The 15,159-nt window shown below is 38.0% G+C and overlaps 1 protein-coding gene, 1 non-coding gene and 1 pseudogene across 2 annotated transcripts in view; 1 reads left to right on the top strand and 2 right to left on the bottom strand.

Moving 5' to 3' along the window:
• Positions 1-2,098: 2,098 nt before the first annotated feature.
• LOC140321944 (U6 spliceosomal RNA) lies at positions 2,099-2,208 on the bottom strand. The gene has a single exon (XR_011919066.1). It is a non-coding gene; the product is annotated as a U6 spliceosomal RNA (small nuclear RNA).
• A 765-nt stretch (positions 2,209-2,973) lies between these two features.
• On the top strand, positions 2,974-3,086 carry LOC140321946 (U6 spliceosomal RNA; annotated as a pseudogene).
• A 4,401-nt stretch (positions 3,087-7,487) lies between these two features.
• LIMS1 (LIM zinc finger domain containing 1) overlaps positions 7,488-15,159 on the bottom strand; it is a 24,733-nt gene continuing 17,061 nt past the window's right edge. The window contains 6 exon segments of the mRNA XM_072403399.1: positions 7,488-10,353; positions 12,988-13,063; positions 13,556-13,604; positions 14,573-14,665; positions 14,751-14,901; positions 15,080-15,146. Coding sequence (XP_072259500.1) covers positions 10,239-10,353; positions 12,988-13,063; positions 13,556-13,604; positions 14,573-14,665; positions 14,751-14,901; positions 15,080-15,146 — 551 coding nt within the window. The 3' untranslated portion in view covers positions 7,488-10,238.

Here is a 15,159-nt window from a genome sequence, read left to right as displayed (position 1 = left end):
GGCAAGGCATTACTGGCAGTGCATTTCTTTTTTAATGGCATCCTAACAAATACCCACAATGGATCTGAGCTATAGCTCAATACAACACACAGACATGAACCAACTGTGAGCTGTGGTGCAATGGTAGACTTTTCTAAATAAAGGGAATGCCTTACTGCAGGGCATGGTATTCACATAGGTATTCATCCAGCATAAGTAAACCTATCAGATTTGAAAGACCTATTTATTTACCAATACTAATAAAGTGTATAGAACTTGTAGTGTTTGAAAGTTCTTATGCCCCACTGAGGCTCCTTGAATTCCAGGCCCAGGATATTATTATTTATTATTATTATCACACAGTATTTATATTACGCCATCATATTACGCAGCGCTGTACAAAGTCAATAGTCATGTCACTATGCTATGGCCTTACTTTTGCCACTTAACCCCCCTAATCATGTTGATAGGTCTCACCTACTTCATTTACTGGTTCATTGCTGATATTTCTAGTACCTACTAATATTTAGCATATGTCTACTGAATGCCACATGTGAGGATTATCATCAGGAGACGGCTTATTGCTAATTAGGTAGGGAGGTAGACCTGGACAGGAGTCTGGGAAGCCAGCATCACTTGAATTTAGGCTAAGTCTTCATGGCCTGTTTCCCCAGCGTTATCAAATGCTCATGTTTGAAATTCCCATGCTTTCCAAAATTCCAAACACCAGGACGTTCATAGGCAGCATTTTTTTGAACGTTAAAGAGAACACTTTTTACTGCATTTTACATTTTTTAACTGCTTGTAAGCACTAGAGACGTACATTGAAATTAATTGGAAGAGTTTACAAGTATTTGGAAGTGTTTTAAATGCATATAAACGCTTGCAAATGTCTATAAAAACTTTATGGGCTTTCATAACATTTAAGGTTGCTTTAAACACTTGTATTATCTCCCATAAATGCATTCAAAAATGGTATGCGCATTGATAAGCATTTAAGAAAAAGAACACTCTGTGTAGGCTTAGCCTAAATCTTCCTAAAACAATTTATTTGCAAATTCAAATCTTAATATTGCTGATGAATTATTTATTCTGTATTAAATCCTTTAATGCTTTTTTATAACTTTACTGATCCCTTACACTCCCTGGCACACATTAGAGGTCACTGTGGGACAATTTACAAAGACTGCCTATTAGATTTCCAATTTAGGTAGTTCCCGAGTTCCATCCAACATACTGATGCCTCCTAGATACAAACGTGGCTGCCCCACTCGCTGTGTGCAGAACCGAGGCTTGAAGGGGAGCAGTTTGCATGACTCTTTGCTAAGCGCAGAAATCTTTGCTAAACAGTTGTAGGCGATCTTGGGGGAAGGGGGGGGGGGGTGCAGTAGTTTAGGTCTACATTAAGACAAGGAGATGTTTTAAAGAGATTGATAACTGATGCTTCATTTCCTCATATCTTTGTGAGTGATAACAAATACTTCTAGCAAAACCCAATCCCTCTTTGTGATCTTTTATTAACAATTTCTAACCAACTGCAACCAATAGAACAAGGAAATGTCCTGGTGTAGATTAGCCTATTGGAATGCATGGGAATTTCAGACAAGGGCTTTTAAAGCCTCAGGTTAAATGCTGGGGAAAACGTCCCTGTAGATCAGGGGTGTCAAACTCAAATACACAGAGGGCCAAAATTAAAAACTTAGACATTACGTCACGGACCAACCTTGAAATTCATTGGAAAAATTGAGGAAATTTTCCTTCCCATTAGATATAAAACCTTTTCATATGGAAACAAAGAGGTTTTGATTCACATTCAATCTGGAACAAACTTATAATAAAAAAAGAGGCATAGATTTTTTTTTTCATTTTGTTTAAGAAAAAATCCTCTATTTGTAGCCTTCTGAGTTAAATTTCAATGGTAACCTTTTTGCATAGGCTAACAATATTACTAACATTATTCTTCTATCAAAATCCAACCATTCAAGTCCATGCCTTGGAGCAGCAAGGAAAAGTACAGCTGAGGGGGAGTGCTGGACATGCCAGATACGGCCAAATGAATCTGAACTTAGTAGTGGACAAAGAGAGTCAAAATAGGAATAATATATTGAATGTGCTGCTGAAAATTTTTGACCGCTTCACAAATTTGCCATGTGTCATTCTTGCTCAGGGGCCACGCTCATCTTCTCTGTATCCATCCAATTTTAGTATACGTCCTGCCGGAGCCAGGACCAAACACTGCGGGCCCTGATTGCTATATAACCCTGGCTACAGCTGAGAAAAACAAATAACAAATGACAGTGAGACTTAAATTCATTTCTATTAAATATAATATCTGTTTAGAAATTGAGCCCAAATCTTCTTGTCTTTACAGCACATTCCAACATTCTAGAAGGAGGGAGAGAATTCTAATAGGATCATAACAGAGATTCTTTCAGGGGAGAACTACTATGCACATCAGCCAGCCCCAGAGGATCCTGGGAGCCTGCAGATCAGCTGTAGCGTGTTTGCATCATGTGACCTGCTTGTGTCATGTGATATGTCTGTGTCTTTCTTACGGCAGCTTTGCCAGATTATGTTCGGATTTATCGTTATTTTACGTTCGTGGCAACTTCTGTAGGTTCGGCAAGTGTAATGTGACCATCTGTGTGTTGTTATATAGTAGTTCTGAGGCCGAATCGTAAACCTATTAGAAGACAAAAACATCCCATGACGTGCTGTGGGTGGCCTAGGGTTCAGCCAGTTACTCCTCCCACAATCCCCTGCGGATCTGTTGCTTATTTGCATATGGCCTTTGCATGTAATCTGGTAAAAATGTTTTTTGGAATTGCTCTATATAACGTTGAAATCTGTTGCAAAGAAAAGCACATTTGGTCTTAGTATGCTTGTATTTCTTAAAAACCCTAGAAATAAAAAAAATACATTTGAAGTCTCACTGTAAGTTCATTATCCCAGCTGTAGCACACTTTAAATACCTATCAGTACCTCCACTGCTTTGTCCTGAGTTAGCACAGGACAGTTACTAAAATTGGAACAATACAGAGAGGACCAACATGGCCCCTGTGCAAGGACGACACATGCTGATGCATCATGAAGCATGCATGTTTTTTTTTTTTTGCATCATACTCCACATTAACATTAATTACACACTTTTTGCAAGGGGGACACGCTTCAAATACAATCATTTTTTTTCACATAACCATGCTACTGTCCACCCCTTCATGCTGCACAGGCCCACCGCTCTCCTTTTAGTGCTGTACACCATTCACACTGTCAATTAACATCTTATCAATTCACATTTATCTTATTCATCACTCAAAGGTGCCTGAACAATTAATTCCATCGCAAATCACTTGCTGCTTGCTTTCCTAAAATCCTAAGGCAGCCGCTGAGAGGGAGTCACATGGGCCAACATTTATGAACATTTATCCCATCTCCAGAGCGCTGGGGCAGCAAAATCTCAGTGAGTATGTGCTGCTGGGGTATGACCTCCAAGGGGCATATTACCTCCTTGAAGTGACAGCTTTTAAAATTGTCCCACGCTCACCATCGCCTATCCGAAATTCCCCTGATTGGCCACTGATCCCAGAGACGTCAGCGCTGAGCGCTTCCAGGGACATAGCTTGGCGTGTGACTTCTTCAGCTGACCTGTCAACAATCATCACAGGGAGTCCAATAGACTCCTGATATCTCTTTAAAGAGAACCTGTCATTATGCAATACCTTCACACGGGAGGCCGATCAGTACCCTTGCAATAGTAAGGCTGGGTTTACATAGACGGCTTTTAAAAGGCATGGAAACACTACTACAGCGTTTATATGCGTCCCATTGAATTCAATGGGAGCTTTCATTGATGTTTTTAAGTGTTGGAACGCTGGAAGTATTATAAGCACTGGAAAAAAACGCCCAATGTTGAGTTGTCTTGTGTTTTATGTGTTTTTAATTTTTTAAACTTTGCAAGGAGTGTGCTCTATACCGCTCAAAAATGTCCCTCAAAAAAATGCCCTGGTGTAGATTACCCTATTGGAATGCATGGGACTTTTTTAACATGGGCTTTTAAAGTCTCAGGTTAGACGCTGGGGAAACCGTCTGTGCAAACAACGCCTAATAGAGAAATAAAAATATGGATCTAATATACATGCGCATACATAAACTTTTGTATACGGCCATGCACACCAAAATCAGCTTTTCATGTGTGGGGTATTAAAATTCATTTTTGTAGTGTTTATTTTAATGCAATAAAATATGGGATCGATCAGCAAATTTTCCAATCATGTAGAGCAGTATTGAACTTCTTGTGATGATTGTGGACAGGTCAGCTGACACAGCAGAAGTCCCATGACCAGCTATTAATAATAATATGCGTTCAGCTGCATGAAAAGTCTCTTGTAGATGTTTGGTGTGATTGTTGTGCAGGGGTCGGGGGTTACCAGGGACGGGGGTAGGGAAAGGTGGCAGGGGCAACTTTATCCAGAGCCAGAGCGAGAGAGTGTGGATGAACCGAGTGGCAGCTTTATCTGGAGATGTGATTTTAGAGAGCGTGGGGGTTAGGGACGTAAGGCAGTTTGAGAAGCTATCAGCCCTGAGCGTCTTCTGGATCACCGGACAATTAGGGGAATTATGAATAGGTCATAGTGAGCGTGGGAGTCAATTTGCCCCTTGGAGGTCATACCCCAGCAAAACATACTCACTTTTTGCTGCCCCACCACTCTGGAGATGAGAAAGATGTCCAGAAGTTGTGGCCTATGTGACTCCCTCCCCTCTGGCTGTCTTATGATTTTAGGAAAATGCAAGTGATTTGCCCCTGACAGGGAGGAATTAGGGTCAGTTAGGAAACTCTACTTTGAATTCTGTTTGCTAGCTCTTCAGCCTTTTTTAACCTTTTGTTTTGTTTGCACTTCATTTTATTTTGTGGTTGATTGCCCATCTGTGGTCACTTTCAGTCTGCTGCACTGCAGTGACATAGACACATCTACTAATTAAGACTAATTCAAATTTATAACTTCAGAAACGCTCTGCTGCTGGCCAATTCTGTAGCACCACAGAGCTCTAAGGCATCCCAAGCATGTTGTTTATAGGATTTGTGTAATTATAATGTTGCCAATGTAAAGCTCTCCCCTTATTGTACAGGATGCTTTGTATTGGCTTATGTGCCTGTAGACTGAAAGTTGCCATTAAGTTTGGGGAGCTCCCCCTGGGCGATTGTCCTCAGACAGATTTGTTCATCTCTCGGATAATTGATACAAATCCATATTGATAATTGCTCATGATCATCTAAATCAGGGGTGTCAAACTCAGATACACAGGGGGCAAAAGTTAAAAACGTAGACAGTCACGAGCCAATCTTGAAATGTAAAAATTGAAAAAATTGAAGAAATGTTTCCTTCCCATTAGATATAAACCCTTTTCATACGGAAACAAGTAAGTTTTGCTTCACTTTCAATCTGGAACAAGTGGAAAAAATCCTATGCCTCTTTCTAAATTTGTAGCCTTCAGAGTTAAATTTCAATGGTAACCTTGGAGTAGCAAAGAAAAGTACAGCTGAGGGGTGAGTGCTGGAAATGCCAGACGGCCAATGCGGGGCTAAATCTTATGAGTGGCCCGCCGCTGAAACGCCCTCTTCATTGAAATAGGGCTGCTAGTAAAATTCCTGGCATTATTTGCATCTATAAAACAGTCCACTGTGGGGCCACGCATAGGCAGAGAGCCCGATGGTCTATAGACGCGAGTGACGCCGGGAATTGTAGTAGCGGCGCTATTTCAATGCAGCGGCGGGCCAGCTGCTGTTCATATTTAGGATTCCTTTGGGGGCCAAAAAAAAAGACATTGGGGCTAGAATTTGACACCCCTGGTGTAGACTTAGCGTTAACCGAGTTTGTTCCTGAAATGTAACAAGGTTGCATACAGGGATATCCATGTTAGATACATTGTGCTAAATTTTCCCATCTTGATGGGTTCCTCTCTAATTTTCCTACATTTGAAGCTGCTCCAGGTATTTTATTAGAGGGTGCTTTTGGTAAAAGGGATCTGCACTGGGATGCATAAGCCTAATAGAACCATCACAATAACAGTAAAGGAAGACTGAAAATGACTCTAAAGAGGGTACAGGCTACAAGAACTCATACAGAACCAAAAAGGTTTACTGTATAACAAAATATATTATTTATGGCTGGAGTTACCTGTATGTGTGCTAGTGCTCCAAACCTTACCTGCTGTACACAGTAGTTACTTCTGCTCATCATAGCAGAAAATAAAACCACAAAACTACAAGGAGCACCTTAAAATGTCTGATACTTACGATGACCAAACACCTGAAACTTCATTAGGTCCTAAAACATGGACCACCACAAAAAGATTTTTTTTTATCTTAAGAGGATGTATTTAGTTCAATTTGCAGCACTTGTTGGCAGGGTTACTTTACCTTGTGTCATCAATAGGTAAAGGGAAGTTTCCTGAACGGTGATACTGAGGGCAATAAAAACTAAGGCCGTTCTGTTAAATTGTGTGCTGATTGACCTCCACCCACAACTTACTGTTGTATGGAATGTGAGAAGTCATACAAGAGTACTCCGAATTTCAGAGCTTCTAGTGGGTCTTCAAAGAGTTCTTAAAGCGTACCTGAACCCTTTTATTTAAAGTAAAAATTAGGTTTGCTAGTGTTTTAGTTTTTAGTGCAACATCATTTTTTTTCCCAGGCAATTAGGAATGAAAATGAGCTGAGCCTCCTGGGATACCTACGTCACGCATCCCAGGAGGCTCTTGACTGCTCCTTCTGCGCATGCCTGAGCATCTCGTTTATGAGCATCAAGCGCACTTTCATAGGGAAAAAAAATTACTGATCTTGTGCATGCGAAGTGGGATTGGCAGGTTTTTCCTCAATCTACATGACACGATTTTGTGTCTGCACAGTCCGAGATAGAGTGACGTAGGAAGAAAGCGGAAGAAAAGGAGAAGATCACGGCAACCAGCACTTGCTCTGGCCGAAGACGGATACCAGGACGACGTGGGACCCGATGGAAGAAACCTCCCGACGGACAGACTGATCCGCGGGATTGAAGGTAGGTGTGATTGTGTGGTTTTCGGTTAGTTTTGGGTTTATTTCCGCTTTAAGGTAGGTGCAGTAATATTGTATTATTGTTACCAACGCAGTAAAAAAGTTTATTATAAATCTGCCAAAATAGAAATAATGGTATTATAATGTGTTTCCAGACCTAAAGAATGTGTTTTACAGAACAGCTGCTTTCAAATAGCAGATTCTCCCACAATGTCTGCCATCCTCTGAGCTTGCAATGCTTTAGCAACTGCCAGGCTGCAGATGGCTTTTAACCCCCTGTTCAAGCTGAACACTGTAGCTGCAATGTCAAAGTATGTAATGCTAAACAAAGGGGATATCATTTGTTTACAGATAATCCTTTCCATTCCTAATACATTTTCAGATTCCTAGAACCAGCATGTAGTTCAGAAGAGTTAAAGGAAAGTAATATAACTACTTAACAAAAATGACACAAAGATTAAGTGTATTGACTTTATTAACCAATTTGTATTAAAAAATAAAATAAAGAAAAGGACCAAGGTTACAGTTGTAATACTAGAATGTGTAAAAGGGCAAAATGCTGAAAACAGATGTTTATGAGCCATCCCTTTACAAATTACAGTAACATCATAAGGTAGATGCAGAGTCATTTAATTGTGAACAAATTCATTTGAAACTCAGCGTTTGGTGTTTTGGACTTGGTTTTGTAGAATCTAAAAAAATTCTAACTTATCCGTTTGCACCTTACCCTAAGAAGCCTCAGCCTTCAACTGAGAGATGTCATTTTTTGACTATGGATATCTTGACATGGATATGTATTTGTCCAGTAGCAAGTTTAAAAGAAAGAAAACCATTACCAAGTTCTGAGTTTGAAATCGCAGCTTGGAATCAACAAAACTGACTTTCTTGCAAAGAATAAAAGGGTGACTCTTTACTAAGGCAATGTAGCATCTTGCATACAACTATGCGATGTTTTAAAAAAAGGAAAATAAATCAGCATACACAATAAAGTATAGATTAGGTAATATGTTTTAATTCATAACTAAATGAAGATAAGTAGGATAATTTGCAATAAAAATACTTCATATGTTCAAGGTAAAAGCACACTGCATCAGGAATGAACAGTGTTGTGTTTACTGCATAGTAGGACTCATTACGAAAAGCTCAAATTCATATATATATATTTGTTTAAATACATATGTGATTATAGGTCTCATGTTAGGCTGAAACTAAATTTAAGGCACAAAACAAACATTAAGCCATAAATGTGAATGACACATGTTCTGTAAGAAACTGGTCGCAGAGCACCAGAGGAAAATTCAAGTAGTTGTAGATGCTGCTCTGCATCAGTTACATTCCACAGTTCCCTTTTATGATAATATGCTTGTTGTGAGCAGATATGGATCTGCTGCTGTCTGCTCAGCCGGACAAAGGCACTAGTAATGCATTGGTTGTGCAAGTTAAGTCCAGAATGCAGACAGCATGCTTCTTATATATGAGCATACTTTGAAAAATAATTTACACAAGACCTCTGATCTAGTTTAAAAACTACAGCTGTCGAAACAACTGAATCTGATCATTAAAAATTGCAATAACTTTCCTTTCAATAGAGTAGCAGAATATATCACAAAGCAGATCTCCAATACTAGGCAACATGACCAACAATTTATCTCCAGCCACCCATTCCACCAGTCTATGGCTAAACCAGAGAAGGGGAGATTTCCAACCATTGGATTGGTTTAAATTATCTATGACATGGTGACAAAGGACACACACAAGACAACACATTTCAAACTTGTGCATAGGTAGCTGTCGGAGGTATGTGAGCAGATTAAAGCTTTTTACCCCTAATAAAAAATAAAGGTTATAGTCAGTGGAGTAAAGGCAAAGATTCCACTAGTTACCAATGAGACCACGTGCAGAAAAGGCGGAAGGCTTACAACTTCCTGCCTTACCACTGACTGCTGCTACAATACCCTCGCCACCTTACTCACTAGCTTGTGCTCTGTGAATTTGTGTGGTAAGTGTGAATTGCCCAAAGAAAATAGTAGCTGCTGTATGTAGGTATTATCTGAGGGACAGATATTCAGCAGACCCTGCAGCTGGGTCTAACAGATATGCAACATTCTTGTTATAGGATTTGCATAAATATAATGGTTTGATTTAAAGCTGAACTCCAGCAAAAACACCCAACTACAAAGACGATTCACTGCATAGTTCAGCTATGTCTGGTCTGGGATAAGAAAGCTCTGCTACACTGCAAAAACAGGTGGGGGACCTTGTTCTTCCCTATTGTTTCCTGTGTATTGGGTTACACCGGCCCTCCATTTTCAGTCCTGGAATGTAAGGAATTGTGAGTAATCAATACAAAAAAATCATTAAATTCATGTATTTTAAATATCAATATTTAAAAATGCATGCATTATAGCTTTGTAATAAAACATAGCTGGATTAAAGGGGTGTTCTGTATTTGCCTGGAGTTTAGCTTTAGATGGCAACAAATTCTTTACTGAGCAATTCTTTACTACATTTCAAACAATATTGTTGGATTTCTTGAGCTGTATACTCAAAAGTAAAAGAGGAAGATTACCTTTTCCTGAAATGTTGGCATTCAGTCATCTAGTCATATTTGCTCTATAGGCTATACGTACAAAAGCAGGAAACTTTAGTGGTTCAGAAAGGGCTGACCAAACATTTTGCTAATATTATAAGGAATAACCCTCCAGCCTCAGCATTATGGAGACACAGGAGTTTTTAAGTGCTTACTTTAAACACGGTTTATAAAGATCTCCATAAAACATGAACCAGTCTACAGTTTTTGGTCATTATTATGTTTTCATACATTGGAAAGAAAATCGCAGAGAGATATGCAGTGTTAAAAAAAGAGCAATATTCTTCTGAGCTGAAGGCAGAGCACAGATCTTACTAAATGACAAAATTGTGGCGTTTTCACCTGCTGTGAACTGATGGCTTGCAGAACAAAACAAGGCAAGTACCACAAAAGCAACAATGTAGTATGCTCTTTAGAATATTAGGTGAGGTAATAAATAGCCTATGCAAGGCAAGATTAATGCAGCGTTCATGCAGATAAATGTTTGCAGTGAAGGTTAGTGCATGTAACAGCCTCAGTGAATAGAACAATGTCAAGTAGGATGTATGACCAATTCTTCTCAGACTAACACATTGCGCATGTTGCTCCCATCTTCTAATGCACACAGGAACAATTTGCTTATTTTCTTGCCAAGGTTTCGGAGAGCTTCTTCAGCCTTTTCTTCAACTCCAGAGGAAATTTCTCATAGCATTTCTTGCAGACAGGCTTCATGTCAAACTCCACAAACTTGTTCCTGAGAAAGAATAAATTGTTTGAGTAAAGCAAAGACTTTAAAAACACTGTGGCATATATATGTATTTTTGTTTTTAATATTAAGCAAAAAAAAGTGGAAACGATCTGCAAAATGCGAGAAAAAAAGTTTGTGCACAATCGCATCAATCCAAACTTATTGGTTAGTTTTGCGTAGGTTATCTTTATTATATTACTGTCTCCTTAGCCAGTGCATTTTACAGTTCATAATTTTGCAAAAAAAAAAAAACAAAACATTTATAAAGCAGTGAATCGGACATTCACGGCTTTATAAACAGACCCAGAAAACGTTTCTTTGCAGTTAAGCGAAAGTACAGCTGACACAAGCACTTACTTTCCAACACTTGGAAGAAATGTGATAATTTGCCATATAAACCTCAAAATGTTACTTTTCATAAGAGAGATCAGATCACTCATCTCAACCCCCCCACCCCTCATTCACTTGCTCCTTTATCTCTTTCCTTCATTGCCAATCTATCCCCTTGTCACCCTATAGCCCCCCAAATTCATCCTTTTCAGCACTCATATCCCCTCCATCTATCCGGCACCCATTGTTCCTGATCCCATTTCCCTCCTATTATCCCACAACAGTCATCACCATATTAGCATGACCTACATTGATATTCCATTTTTTACCTTTTTTTTTTTTTTACTTATCATACTGGGGTCAAATTACTTGGTTTCACAGTTATTAGTGTGATACGTTTATATTTTGTACATTGTCTACTTTTTATTAAAACAAATTTACTACAACCCTTTAGCCCCCAAAAATAATAATTAATGAAACAGAACCATGCCAAATCAGTCAGTTAGTAGCACAGTGGCTGGCGGAAAACAGTCATATTGTTTTACTGACATGCGAAGTAAACTGTGGAGGGCAACCACACTCCATACAAGCTTGTTTCCAATCGACGTATTAATTAGTATTTGATGTGGCACCTCAGAACACACAGGCAGACCACTAACCCATGTGAAATGATGAGGGAAGACTGTTTAGATACAGGATCCTTTTTTCTTTTTATCTTTTGCATCTTTTGATAACTTGGAAAGGCGACGTTTTAGCTCCTCCGGCATTTTTTCATAGCAGTGCTTGCAAGTGGGCTTTAAATCTATCTCTACAAATTTATGCCTTGGTGAATCCAAAGAAAAGAAGAAAAAGAAGAGCCAGTTCGATAGACAAAGCAAAAAGGGAAAGTTTAGAAAATAATTAACCTACAATAAAGAGGAAACTTTCCTGCAAAAAACTGTCCTGCAATAGAATGAGATTAAACTTAACTGTAAATAGATAGGAAAGGATAGCGTCTCTTTATGGCAAACTTGAATAAAACTAGATAAAATCCTTTATTTAATTCATATAAAATAATCCTACAAACATACATATTTATATGTATATACATAAATCATGCAAACACAATAGGGAGAAGCCTTTTGTGTTTACCATACATATTATATAATCTCCTAGCAATGTATAGTATTAATGTGTTTTAAGAAAGTAAGTATAATTAGTACTGTTACTAAGGTCTCTCCCAACATGTATGTATGTATGTATGTATGTATGTGATCACTAGGATCGGCACGGATACATTTCAACCAAACTTGCTAGACATGACTCAGACTCATGTGAGTGTACCGCTGATCTTTGTACAGCGCTGTGGTATATGTCAGAGGTATATTTGGTGATCACTTAGACATTTAAACTTGCTAGACATATGACACCGCTGATCTTTGTGCAGCACTATGGTATATGTCAGAGCTATATAAATCTATATCTATATATATATCTATATCTATATATAACTGTATGTATGTATGTATACGTTCCACCATCACTCCAAAATGCATGGAGACATTTCAACCAAACTTGCTATACATAGAACGGAGACTCATGTGAGTGCACCATCTTTGTACAGCGCTGTGCTATATGTCAAAGATGTATGTATGTATGCATGCATGTCATCGCTCAGAAACGCATGGGGAAATTTCAACCCAACTTGCTATACATATGAGTCATCTTTGTACAGCGCTATGCTATATGCCAGAGATTTATTTGGATGTAAATATGTGATCACTAGGAAAAAAAAAAAAAAACATTTCAACCAAACTTGCTATGTTCCACCATCACTCAGAAACGTATTGAGAAATTTAAACTAAAATTGCTAGATAGACTCAGACTCATGGGAAAGCACCACTGATCTTTGTGCAGCGCTGTGGTATGTGTCAGAGGTATATTTGCATGTATGCATGTATCTATGTATTGCTCAGTGACAGTGTGCCTTCTGCTAATATTTTTACATACTTTTTTGGGACTCTCTTACAAATTTCTGGCCTGTAACAATGCCTTGTGAAAACATAAGGCAATTGGCTGAGTGCAATCAAAGGCAAAAAAAAAATATAAGATGGCAATAAATAAATACCTGGACAACGCCGGGTAATCAGCTAGTACTTAAATATAAATATAACAATGATGTCTAGATTTCATTTGTAAAGATGGATGCCATTAAGCTATTACGGATTGGTGCCTGCGACAGTTTTTAATTTTTAAATAGTGGCTTTTTATGAGGGATGCCACCACTGTTCTAATTATAGTTAAATAATTAAGTAGATAAAAAATACTTACTTGAGTGTTAACTTGGTATTGCAAGTAGAACATGCAAAACAGTTCACGCACCATGCCTTGTTAAGAGCAGAAACAACTAAAGTGATTTAAAAAAAAAAAAAAAAAAATCATTACCACCGACATAAAATAAAAGGTCCACAAATCATGTAATAACCTTTTTTATATTTTGTTAAGCATTTTCATTTTAGGTGCTAATTCTAAGTGAATAAATGGTATATTGTAATGGCTATTTCCTTACCTAAAATTATGATGTAAAAAAATAATAAAAAAAAAAGTCTATGGGAATATAGCAGGAAATAATGTGCAGAAAGTATACCAAAGTATCCCACCAGACCACATATATATAACTTTTGGAAGAAATGATTTTTCAACACACTAGTCTTATCCTACTGCAATCATGTTTTTCACAGGAAACCAGGATTTACATTACTTCACAGTACCCATTTCCAAATTTAAAAAAATTTTAGTAAAATTGAAAATGCTTTACTTGAGCCATTTTATTATTAGATATCCAATTAAGTATAGACTAAGATAATCAAGTTCACTTAGAAGAAGTTTTAAAACTTACCATCTCCTTCAATGACACGGTTGCAGTGGAAACAAACATCTCCAAAAAGCTAGAGAAAGAAAAAAAAATTTCACTGAAAAAAATAAATAAATGTGGAGACACAAAGGTCTGTCTGCTATCACACATATTCTGTAATGCCTATATGTAGCAACTAGACAGTATTAACGCCTCTATGGTATATGGTTCTGATACCCATTGACAGCTAGAGAGTCTGGAAGAACGCTTTTAATGCATCCTCTTGAAAGATTGACTTTAGTGCTACAAATGCATCTAATATTGTAGTGACATCCATGTATAACACTTGAAGAAGGGTTAAAAATATTCGAACATATTTTTTTTTTTTTTTTTTACACAGGAAACATTTGGTCCCTGCTACAATCAGCAAGCTCAACCACACAAGAACGAGGAGTTTTCTTAGCAGGCAATATAATGGGTTACCTTTAATAAAGGGAAGCCATGTTTTCCAGCAATATTACCTGCCATCTGGCTCTTAATGCATCCTGCAGTGCTCTGAAAAATCCACTCTTGGAAGATTGAGTGCTTAATCTAGTCAATGCAGACTACAAACATAACCCTTTGATTGTGGCCTATTTATAACAAACATGGATGAAGGAAATGGGTTTTCTTTTTATAGTAGAACATAGGAGTTATAATGCCACATGTTTAAATATCTGCAATCATGAATTGGTTTCTATAGTAATTCAAAATCTACTCATGATGTAGAGCACCCATAAATAGACAAGAAGAGCACAGACTACGGAAAGGTATTTCTATGTTTCAGGAAAGGAACACGAGGCAGTTTTAGAACTACTTTACCAAAACCAGAAAAATGGCATGTGGTAACCCATAATAACAATGCTAGCTCCAGGCTTTAAGTGAGAACACAATAAAGGGTGATGATTTTGGTTGCCTTGAATTATGGCGCTTTATATAATAAAATAAAGTTCAAGGTTTCTCCTGCACACAAGGATCATTTTCTATTATTTTTCCTGTACTGTTTATGTTACCATTACTAACCTGATTGTAGTGAGTCTCGCAGTAAGCCAGCCCCTTCCTCTCATAATGGCGATGACCAAGGAAAGGCTTTTCACACTTTGCACAAACAAAATGCTAAAACACAAAAATTGCAAAAAGTTAATTACTTGAATACAAATGATAAAATGGTTAAAGATTTGCACACTTTTTATTTCCATACCTCCACATGCCATTGCTTTCCCATGGCATTCACCACACGACCTTCAATTGGTCTCCTGCATGCTCCACAGATGGGTACTCCCATTTTGTCATGGCAGGGTAGGCAGTACAGCTCTCCTTTTAGTTCACGGGCATCAGCTGTGAGCTCTTTACTGAAGAAAAAAGTTTGAACAAATATCAAACTTACTGTTGCGCTTTGTAAAACCAATAGTTTTCAAATTATTCCCTAGAATGCTCCGGTATCCTCACATATGGATATGCTTGTGCTAAACAATTTGTGATGTACAATGCTTGGGGCAAAATAAATCATATTGGTAGATATTTACATACCTGGGGGAAAAGTAAATTACATCTAGCATTAATGTTAATTCAACTAGTGAAATATACAAAAGGGCCACTTCAGGGAAAAC

This window comes from Pyxicephalus adspersus, chromosome 1 (assembly GCF_032062135.1).
Source record: "Pyxicephalus adspersus chromosome 1, UCB_Pads_2.0, whole genome shotgun sequence".
In the NCBI taxonomy this organism is placed as follows: domain Eukaryota; kingdom Metazoa; phylum Chordata; class Amphibia; order Anura; family Pyxicephalidae; genus Pyxicephalus; species Pyxicephalus adspersus.
This window is presented reverse-complemented; position numbering and strand designations above follow the sequence as displayed.